Raw genomic sequence first — 11,177 nt, 5'->3', positions numbered from 1 at the left:
TGATTTTTGTTTTGTTTTGTTTTTTTTGTTTTTTATACTCAAGGCGCTAATAATTTTTTTTTAATTTCTGCATTGCTGTTAGCCTTAAACTGACCACTGGATGGAGACTTACGTTCACCCACCTTTTATTTACTACTAATCTGATCCGTTCAAATCAACAAAAAGCCCCATTGCCGTCCAAGACGCCAAGCCCCCTGAAAAACCGTAGGCCTCCAGACGAGCCATCTGGCGTCCTGTAGTAAAACAACAGGCGCCGCCCCCTTGCTTACATTCTCCAATGTGCCATAGCAACCGGGGCCGAGCCCCCTGTTCCCGCGCAATGTTCCCATCCTTATAAGGCCAGTAGAATGCAGACGCACGCATACGTCATACGTCGTTTATGTAAATAGTTTGATTGAAGAAAAAGAAAAAAAAGCCCTCGTCTCTACTCTGAAATGGAGGTGTGGATACCACGCATGCGCACAATAGTCCACAACTCTAGTCCCGTCCACAAGCGCAGACATCAACAAGAGAGCGGGTTACCGATGAGGGTAGATGTTCATAAGTCACAGCGTAACGACGCGGTATTCGGACTGTTATTACTTTGGATCAGCTCCACACAACTCGCAGAAAGGTAACGATTGTCTGTGGTCGTCTGGCCTCGTCTTTAAAAAGCCTTTTAAAAGTGTTCGCCGCGCTTTTCAGGGCCGTAATTCAGAAACAAGCTTCGAGATGCCTCACGAACAATTGCTCTTTTTTTATTTTTAAGGCCTGCTGCGCGGACCCGACTTGGTGGTCAGCGGTATTTGTAGGTCACCTTAGAAACAACGAAACTAACCGGGCAAAGTGGGAGGAAAGCGGGAAAAGCGCAAATGTGCGTTTAAAATGCGTTTGAAGGGGCTTTCACGTGCGGGCACGAAGAGGAGCAGGGGGGGATGGCTGCTGGTGCTCGTGCTCCTGCTGTTATTATTATGGGTTGGCTCGGCGCATTTCGGCGACAATTTATCGGTAATGTAAACGTGGTAAAGTGGGTTAATGTGAGCGTCTGGGCTGCAAATGTGTTCTTGTACAGAAGGAGACAAGCGTGGATGCAGTGTGCCGCACATTTTCTGTCTGCTAGGCAAGCCAAGTTGAACCTCTCACGCCCACCCGGAGCGGAGATGCGTCTCAGCACGCGGCCACCGCTGTCAACAAAACCGCTCCCGCGAGCGCAAAGTAATCACCAACCAAAGCAGGAAAGCCAAGCTGGATAAAAAATGTGGTTTGTGGGAGAAACCGGAGAGAAAAGCGACTTTCCGAGAGCCGCCGCTTTGAACTTGCCGCACATGTAGCCGATTGTGGATTGTTGCAGTGACGCGGCTCTGGAATAACAAAGAGTAAAGATCAAATTACACATTTATTTCAGAGCAGCTCCCCTTTAACACCAAGCCCGCCGATTTTATTTGTTATTTTTTGTGCTCTCGAAACACGTTAGTCCGAGTTTATCCCCTAGCATAAAGTTGAGGTATAAACTCGGCATCGTGGAAGCAGAGGATGGTCATCATAAAATGGGTGCGCATGAAGCAGGTCGTGTGGCATGCCATGCTTCCTCGCTGGCGGAGTGGGCGGTGAAAATTGGCGACTTGCACTTTTCTCTCGATGAAAAAGAGGACATTGCTCGGTGTCTTCTTTTATTCTGAAAGGCGAGGGTGTTATTCGTGCGAGTTCGGCAGCTTTTCGCGGTGATTTTTCTTTCTTTTTAGCGTTTGTTTTAAATGTTGCAGTTTTTGCGGAAAATCGCATCACACCCCCTTCGCCACATTGCCTCCGCCTTTGAAGTGTGTTGCCATGTTGAGTTGCGTCACGTACTGTATTTTGCTGCAGAGATCGTCTGTAATTTACAGATGAGGCACGCGAAGGGTAGAAACAAATTAGTTTCTACCCTTTATTATTTAGTTTTATTATTTAAATTGCTTGGTTACATTTTCTTTTTTGAATGAATGCTGCTTTCTTAGCTTTCGAAGTGCAAGTTAGGTGCACGTCTTGTTTAAAAGGACTTTAGTATAGAAAAACAATGTTTGCACTTCACTACAAATAAAACTGCGCAACAGTAAAGTGCTATTGAATCTCTTCTGTTGTTGTATAGGAACTATACCACGTGAAATCGTTTATAAATTAAGGTATAGCCCATTTTTTCCCCACAGTTAATATATTAGCTGTGTCACAGGTTAGAATAAGTGCCAGAGTTGGTATTCCTTTCTCAATGTAACTTACTTCATGTCGGCTTGTGTTGCTTTTTAAACTGACCTCTCCACAGAAATGCCCAATATCTAGTATCTGATTTAATCATGCAGAGTGAGAGTTCTTCGCCATTTCCCTGCTCTTTTTTACTCTCTATGGCACCGCACTGTCAGAAGACCCCGAGGACTGATGGCAAGAGGAAAAAAAAAGCCCAGTCTGGGGGGCGCGGCTCACAGTTTTTGCCGCAGTTCAGGTCTACATGTGCCGTAGAGATTAAATTTTGCCTAGCAACATAAATCATAATTCCTGTGCACGCTTATTACATTTCGAGTAATTTCCCCCGGACGCAGTGATGTATAATATTTTACTGGCATTTCTCTAGTAACGCGGTACACATTTTGCAGTTTGTCTTTCCACCTCGTGACGAATAACGCATCTTGTGCGGCCCGGAGGCTCGCACTGATTGCGTGCCTAAATCTTATTTTGGGTTTCCAAAACGAAGCGTGAATCCTGTGAGCGCAGCATGGTGACATTATCTGTCTGACACGCTGTCTGACTGTTGACCTACTTCCCCCACTCTGTCTCTCCTTCCATGTGGGTCAAAGCGGAGAGATGCTCCAGCAAAACTGCTTTCCGTGAACATTGTTGGCGATTAAACACATTTTTGTCCGCTCACTGCAGACTTAACTGAAATTTGTGCTTCACCTCTGACCTGCACTGCAAATGTAGGGGTGAAGGGAGTATTCTCCTCCACCCCCACCTCCTCCTGCTGCTGCAGCAGTAAACACTCGGTGCACACTGATCATATGTAAACATTTAACCCCCCTTTTTTCTCCCCTGAATGCAGATGTTTGGCTTTCACAAGCCTAAAATGTACAGGAGTTTGGACGGCTGCTGCATCTGCCGTGCAAAGTCGTCAAGCTCTCGTTTCACAGACAGCAAGCGCTATGAGAAAGACTTCAGGAGTTGCTTTGGGTAAGAGATACACCTGAGCATGTGCGGGGCTGCAGGCAAACCATACCTGTCATGGTTTTTTGGCTGTGCACGTCATATTGATGCTAAAGATTTTCCATTTTTTCCTCCTCATCACAAACTGAAATTGTCTTCCAGACTGAGCGAAAGCCGGTCTGGAGAAATCTGTAATGCCTGCGTGCTCCTTGTGAAACGGTGGAAAAAACTCCCTGTGGGAACCAAGAAGAACTGGAACCATGTGAGTTTCAGTGCTGACAGCATGACCGGCCTATCACTTTATGGTGATGATAAAACCCAAATTATACAAATTCGTCCGGTTTCCTGTCCCTCATCCAGGTTGTTGATGCCAGAGGAGGTCCCAGCTTAAAGTTAACTTCCAGGCCCAAGAAAATAAAGTCCATCTCCAAGAAAGCACGGCCAAGCCAGATCAACAGGCTTCAGAAAGAGCTGAAAAGACACAGTAAGTAATTATGATGTATATTTGAGGAAAATGGTAAAGTCATGACAAAATAATGGCTAAAAAAAGGTAGGTTTGGAAAGGTGTTTATTTCTGTGGGATCGGGACATTAAAAATACACCAGCACACATCTGTTTGTACCACAACGTTTCAGTTTTACTTTACCTTTCCTTTCCAGGCGCACTGGGTTAATGGATTGTAGTAGCACTCCTGTTACTTCATTCAGGTTTTTTCAGGTTTTAAAAAAAATATACATATATATATATTATTTGTCCTATTCTGTCCTCTAGACTCAGATGCCCACAGCACCACCTCCAGTGCCTCCCCTGCTCAGTCTCCCAGCTACAGCAACCTGTCAGACGAGGGGTCCGACACAGAGCTCAGCCCAGGATCCAGCCGCTCCCCCGTTTTCTCATTTCTGGACCTAACATACTGGAAGAGGTAAGGCGGACAGTGAAGCACTTCTTTAATCTACAGGTTTAATTTTTAGAATAATCTACTACAAGTGGTTTAACTGTATATAAACCTTCAAGCCTTCGCCTGCTTTACATATACAGGTGAAACTCCCACCGATGCCCCACCCTGCTGGATTACAGTGACATTAAAGGGATTTCTTTATGTATTTAGCTTAATATTACTAACTGTTACTTGCTTATTACTGTATGTAAATAATTTTTGTTTGTTCGTTTTGGGTCATTAACTAATAGTTGCATTTATTTTTAGTGACAATTTTCCAGGTTTGTTAAAAATGTATTTAGGATTTGAGTTTACTTTTACCTTCCAGACAATCTGTAATGTTTTATTGGCAAAGTTTGTAGAGATTTTGAAACTTGCTTGAGACCAGTAATCTATCAAAGCATGAAAATATATTTTACAAAAAAAACCTAAAATGTTGCATTTTTAAAATAGATTTAATAACTGACTTTTGATCTTTGACTTGTTTTTCAATACATTTTTAAAAATTTCGTTTTTCTTAGAGCATTTTTTGTGGTGCCTGATGTTTTATATATTAAGCCTAATGCACATCTTTTTGTTTGTCAGACAGAGAAACAACAGGAAAATGCATTCATTTCTGTCAAATACTCAATACTACCTTTAACACATGAAGTGCCATGCTAATCCAGGATAACCCAGATTCAACACTGAATGCATTTTAATGCAATTAAATAACAGTAAACACACAGAGCCATAATGCTTTCTGTCTCATTTCATGCTCTCTGCAGGCAAAAGGTGTGCTGTGGAATAATCTACAAGGGGCGCTTTGGGGAGGTGCTCATCGACCCCCACCTGTTCAAACCGTGCTGCCGCAACAAACGACAACAACAACAACAACAGCAGCAGAAGCAACAACAGCAGCAGGAGGAGGAGGAAGAGGAGGAGGAGGACGAGGAAGAAGAGGTGGAGGCAGAGGAAGGTCGGGTGTGTGTGGAAAAATCCCAGATGGGAGAGGAAGTGAAGGAGATGGCAACTTGTGGTGAAAGTGCAGAGTCTGCTCAGCTGCATGTTGCATCGCCACCAGTCAGGAGTGAGGTGGTGGGGGAGGAAGGGTGGTAAAGTCACCCCCCCACACACACACACATCTCTGAAGAAATCTTGAGGTGCTGTTTTTTTTTCTCTCAAGCACTTATAGAAAAAAGTGACCTCAGATTGCCTTCAGTTACAAAGCAGCTGAAAAATCCTTTCTCCATAATGAGGATTGTTGATTGCATTTAAATGATAACTTATGGACTGTTGTGTTTCTCCGTTGTCTGTCTTTACTTTGTATTTAATATTTTTGCCATCCCGACGATGGACCATCATACTCGGTGTAATTGATCTACTTTGAAATGCTGGAGCTCCACTTTGCTGGTACATTTTTATCAGATTTTATTCCAAAACGCAATACATCCACTTATTTACAGAAAAAAAGGTGCTACTTAAAGCTCACAAACACAGCTGAACCCATCTCAGTGAAGATGTTTTATAAGCATATATGTTAAGATGACTAATATAATGGGGTTAATTAATTTTGGTTTCTTTGTTCAGAGTTGATATCTGAGTTTGTTTGGGTTTTTTTTTTTTTTTAAATGGTGGATATCTCCCGTTTTGGAATGAATGACACTGTACACTGATGGAGCACAGACCTGTACAGTAACCCTCTGTTTTTCTGTCTGCTCACGACAACATCCCCTCCTAACAAAGAGTTTGTGGTTTTTAGACTGGATTAGCGTTTCTGTGTGTAAATACGTATGGGTCCCATTTGAATAAGGCCTATTCACAGCTTCAACAGCAAATACACCAGCCTTAATTATGTGTTACAGACAGCGCTAGTGTTAAATCTGCATTGGTATAAGGAACAAAAAGGGACAGTACAAATATTTATTGTGGCCTCAGCAACACACACAGTGCATTTTTGCATGAATGGCAAGCCCACTCATCCAAAAGACCGACTGATCTGATGTATGAGTCTTCTAAAAATTGCATGGCCTTATAAAAAATTGTAAATCTTACTTTTATTTTTTTGGATCCATTTTTCTGAAGTTTTAACTTATTTTTATATGTAAAAAAAAAAACAAATAAAAGTGTCTTTGCATAATAATACCACACAATACAACAGCAAAACACAAAAATCGGTCTATCAGTCATTTTAGCAATATCGATATCAGTGATTTCCATCATTCCCGGGTCAGTATACGGTAAAAGACTTTATACAAGCTAAAATTCTATGCCATTGCCTCTTATATACCACAAATGTGTTGTGATATATTGCCTAATATTACTTTATTTATCAAATGAAAGCCAAAGCACATTGAAATTCACCCAATGTCAAATCAATGCAGGTTTTCTATGGACACTTGTGCTTGTCCGAGGTCATTTATATGTATGTTTTAAAAATAACACTAATATGAAATTTCATACATGTGATGTTGTAGTCAGGAGCAGCGGGTGTGTTATGTACATAAGGGGTTGGATGAGTCATATGACTCTTTATATAGGTTTCATTATTTATTTATTTCATATTTATTTGTATCCTTACTTAGAGAAGTGAATTCTTTTCATCTTTAGCTTACTCATAGTACGGTTTTATTCATCAGAAGTCGAATGTTATTCTCACGCAGGCTTTGGTTAACATTGCATTCAATTAGTGGTTGTCAATATTTGTGAAATGTTGTTAAATATTTATTTGCTCATCGGTTGAGTTGCGTGCAACCTAACTTATTCTGTATCATCACTTTGGATTTTTATCATGTAGACTGAAACAGCTGATAGATTGCAACCAAACTGTACTTCTCCCTTTTTACCTTGTAGCTTAAAAATGTTACAGAATAGTAGGATACAATAGTAGGATACATAACTCTAGATTTGCATGTATTGTTGCTATGCATTTACTTAACTTACAAGTTAGACAAAATGGTTTTGTATTTTTTATACATCATGTACTTTTTTTTTTTACTTTTCCCTTAATAAAAAGTAATTTTGTGAGCTTTCTGGATGTATGGAGTGACTGAATTTATTGGTGTAAGATGGAAAGGGAGAGAAAGAGAGACGTTATCTTCTAAATATGGGAGTGCATGTCATAATTACATTATACATATACACCTGTCTAACTGAGGCAAATCTCTAATCAGCAAGCCAGATTGCAAATGTAGCACATTTCCCACCATGTTACGTATCAGTGTGAACATTTCAGCTGATCTGCTGGGTTTTACCCGCACAAACATCTCTAGGGTTTACAGATAATGATCTTAAAAAGAGAATAGCCAGTGAGTGAAAATGTCAGACTGCCTTGAGCTGATAGGAAGCAACAGTGACTCAAATAACCACTCATCGTTACTATTAAAGTATGCAGTAGAGCATCTCTGAGTGCATAACATGTTGACCACCAAAGCAGATGGGCCACAGCAGCAGAAGACCTCAACGTGTGCCACTCCTGTCAGCTAAGAACAGCCTATTTGCAGAGGCTCACCAAAACTTGATAGTAAAAAGTTTGAAAAAATGTTGCTCTAGTTTTGCTGCAGTGGTAATGGTGGAGAGTGGTAAGGTTAGAATTTGGCATAAACAGCATGAACCCATTCTGCCTTGTATGAAAGATTCAGGCTGCTGGTGTGGTGACTATTTCCTTAACACACTTTGAGCCACTTAGCACCAATTGAGTACTGTTTAAATACCACAGCCTTCACGGGTATTGCTGCCAAACCTGTCCATTGCTTTATGACCACAGTGTACACATCTAATGGCTGATTTCCACAGGATATGTCACAAAACCAAGTCACAAAATTCAAATAATCTTTGACTGGTTTCTTGAGTATGACAAAGAGTTCATTGTACTCAAATGACCTCCACATGCATCAGATCACGATCTAGTAAATCTTTGGGATGTGGTAGAACAGGAGATTCACATCATGGATCTGCAGCTGGCAAATCTGCAGAAATTGTGTGATGCCATAATGTCAATCTGAACCAAAATATCTCAGAACTGATTGAAGCACCTTGCTGAATCTATGCCACAAAGAAGCAGTTCTGAAGCAAAAGCAATTCTATTACACTATTACACTATTTTTTTTAAGAGAGAGAAACATAGCAGTTCAAATGTACATGAGGCTAATTATGTTGCTGCTCTTCAAGTTCACTGTAAGGCTTAAACATTAAAGGTCATATACACTCGAAATATATTCCATGCATGCATTCGTTTTTCCTCGCATAGTTGTGCTGCAGCCTATCCTAACTGTCACCGGGCGAGAGGCGGGATATATCCCGGACAGGTCTCAAAATATGTCGTGTATTTCATTGTCACTGAAACTTCCGTCCATGACTTGCAAACAATAATGCAATTAAGAACTTTCTCTTCTGCAGCGACCAAAACAAAACACTGTCAGAAAGTACCTTAAATAAAGAACAGCAGCTCAATAAAATAACATTATAATGACAAAAGAAGACATTTCACTAAAGTCAAGAATGATCTCAGTTAAACAGAAGAAATTGTCTGGAATCATATTAGCTCAGTAGGGAAAAAACAAATAAAATTGCGGAAGAATGGCACGTAAAAACGAAATAAAACACAATGACGTGGCTCAGTAGAATTAAACATATCGATTTAATTTTAATTCACTGAAAAATATATAAGTTAATATAAACAGCTTATTAACGAAAACTAATGAAAAAACAACAACGAAAATAAACAAACAAAACCTTAGACCGGAAGCGTTGGTCTCGTGACAGGAACTTGAAAAACATATGGAAGTGGGTTGTTTTTGTTTCACAGCCAGGTGTCAAATATAGTCTTAATCTGCTGCGTAGTCGTCCAAACTCTACAGATAGCCATCGTCCGAGCTCAGGTAAGTAATGTAAACTTTGTAGTTGCATTTATTATTATTACGGCTCGGTAGCTAGCGTACTAATCTTGCGGTGGTTGGTTTGGGGTGCTAACGGGGAGCTGGAGGGCAGTTAAACACCGGCACAGCATGCGGTGAATAAACAATTCACAGCTGGAATTGACTGTCTCTGATTTAATTAGCGTTTACAAATCTAGCTTATTTCTTTCTCGTTGATTAAATGCCTGTTTTTACATTTCTGGATATTTTTGGCTCATGCAGTTATGAATAAATGTTTCCAATTGCAGTTTTTTCGGCTTGCTCGTCATCATGGTGGAGCACACGGCATCTGACGTGTTCTGCAATCGGATGCTGAGCATGGTCAACTCTGAGGATGTTAACGCCATCATCCAGGCTCAGAGACACATGTGAGTACCAGACTGGGCCCAGTGGTGCCATGAAATATAAACTATGTCTGCTGTTTGGGGTCGTTTCATTTGTGTCTGAGATTAAGATTTCTGTTTCTCTGGTTAACTGTTGTGAAAACAGGCTCGACCGTTTTGAGAAAACCAATGAAATGCTGATCAACTTTAATGGGCTGTCTAATGTACGCCTGCAGCAGATGAACGAGCGTTTCCTACTCCACACTCGCACTCTTGTGGAGATGAAGAAAGATCTGGACAGCATCTTTAGAAGGATCAGGTTAGTGTCTACTACTCCCACCATGCAAAAACAAAAAATACACCTTTAATCACAGGCTTTCTCTGCCTCTCCAGGACACTAAAAGGAAAGATAGCTAAGCAGTATCCAGAAGCTTTCAGCAGTGAGTTGTTTGATTTCTATTCATCACAACTTGATTTCTTTCTTCTTCTTTTTTTTCATATTTCACACTTGCATGTTTCAGATTATCAAGTAAATGGTAATATTACACAAATATAATCAGAATAAATACAAAATGCAGTTTTTAAATGATGATTTCATTTATTGGGGGGGGAAAGCCATCCGATCTCACCTGGCTCTCTGTGGATATTTAATTACCCCCTCCCCACCCCTTGAAACTTGAATTAACTGTGATTAAGTTCACTTTCATTAGCCTCACTAGTGGCCTGATTACTGCTGGAATTGTTGAATCAGTAAATTACTAAACCTGACAAAGTGAGGTAAGCTTAAAGATCTCAAAAAACGGCAGCTCATGCCACAATATAAAGAAACAGCTGAGAAACACAGTTGACTGATATTTCAGGTTACCAAACCATTTCCTGCGAACCACAAAGAGAACCAAAATCTGCAAATGGAGAAAACGATGGTGAACCTTCCCAGGAGAGGGTGGCCTACAAAAATTACTTGAGAGTAAATCAACGACTCATTCAGCAGATCAGAGAAGGCCCCAGGACAACATTTGAGATCAGTTATAGTCAGTGTTCATGAATCAACAATAAGAAAGTAACTAGAGAAAAATGGCATCTATGGGAGAGTTCCAAGGCTAAAACCACTGCTGACCCAAAAGAAAACACCAAATCATCTTCTCTCACAAAAATATTTACATCAAGAAAATAATCTGAGGATTGATGAGACTTAAGTTAAACTTAAAAGGTTGCAGTCCCTTTTTATTTGGTGTAAAACTAACAGAGCACTTGACTGTAGTTCTTGCTGCCAAGGGTAACAGTTTATACGTTTATCAGGTTTATTTATTCACACAGGACCAGGTAGGTTTAGATGAGGTTTAGATGGCAAACATGCATTTTGTACTTAGTCGGATTATCTTGGTCTAATATTAAAATTTGCTTAATGATCTTAAACATGTGTAACAAATATGCAAATAACTAAGAAATCAGGAAGAAGCTAAATATGTTTTCGCGGCACTGTAAATTGAATTTTTTAAACAATGTATTTTTCCTGACAGACATCCATGAGTCGCCCATTTCTGAGGAAGATGATGATGAATTTGACCCAGTTCCCCCAAGCATTGCCACAACAACTACCACAGCCACCTCAGAGCAGAGCACAGAGTCATGTGACACAAGTCCAGATGTGATCTCGCCCACTGTGAGCAGATGCTCTGAAGAGCTCTCTCAGGAGCCACCTGACACGCCCACCTCTGACTTCCTAGAGACAGCTGTCCTGCAGGACGAGGGTCCTGACTCAGTCCCTGCAGAATAGTGAACAGTTAATGGGTCACTTTAAACTTCTTTTTTTTCAGGAAGTCTTGTTGTATAATTGCATGTGCACTTGCCACTGTAATGTTTGCGGTCATTTGT

At 40.7% G+C, this 11,177-nt stretch overlaps 2 protein-coding genes across 3 annotated transcripts in view; both read left to right on the top strand.

Moving 5' to 3' along the window:
• Positions 1-454: 454 nt before the first annotated feature.
• Positions 455-7,100, top strand: sinhcaf (SIN3-HDAC complex associated factor). Of its 2 annotated transcripts, XM_085281895.1 has the most exons (6): positions 455-613; positions 3,047-3,174; positions 3,310-3,409; positions 3,508-3,631; positions 3,919-4,069; positions 4,852-7,100. In XM_085281895.1, exons 2-6 carry the CDS (start codon positions 3,047-3,049, stop codon positions 5,180-5,182), a joined length of 834 nt encoding a protein of 277 aa, XP_085138021.1. In that variant the 5' UTR covers positions 455-613; the 3' UTR covers positions 5,183-7,100. The 2 variants fall into 2 exon arrangements, with proteins under 2 accessions (XP_085138021.1, XP_085138020.1); XM_085281894.1 differs by lacking the exon at positions 455-613 and having other exon boundaries at positions 3,041-3,174.
• A 1,719-nt stretch (positions 7,101-8,819) lies between these two features.
• kxd1 (KxDL motif containing 1) overlaps positions 8,820-11,177 on the top strand; it is a 2,945-nt gene continuing 587 nt past the window's right edge. The window contains exons 1-5 of the mRNA XM_085281896.1: positions 8,820-8,943; positions 9,228-9,347; positions 9,469-9,621; positions 9,696-9,742; positions 10,823-11,177. The exon at positions 10,823-11,177 is cut by the window's right edge and continues 587 nt beyond it. Of these exons, the coding sequence (XP_085138022.1) occupies positions 9,250-9,347; positions 9,469-9,621; positions 9,696-9,742; positions 10,823-11,079 (555 nt within the window). The 5' untranslated portion in view covers positions 8,820-8,943; positions 9,228-9,249 and the 3' untranslated portion in view covers positions 11,080-11,177. The remainder of the gene's footprint in view (positions 8,944-9,227; positions 9,348-9,468; positions 9,622-9,695; positions 9,743-10,822) is intronic.

The sequence above is a fragment of the Mchenga conophoros genome, linkage group LG7, assembly GCF_057382185.1.
Source record: "Mchenga conophoros isolate Kocher_MC1m ecotype Shallow Benthic linkage group LG7, M_conophoros_male_GT1.1, whole genome shotgun sequence".
Taxonomy (NCBI): Eukaryota; Metazoa; Chordata; class Actinopteri; order Cichliformes; family Cichlidae; genus Mchenga; species Mchenga conophoros.
The sequence above is the reverse complement of the archived record's forward strand: the minus strand, read 5'-3'. Positions and strand labels throughout refer to the sequence as shown.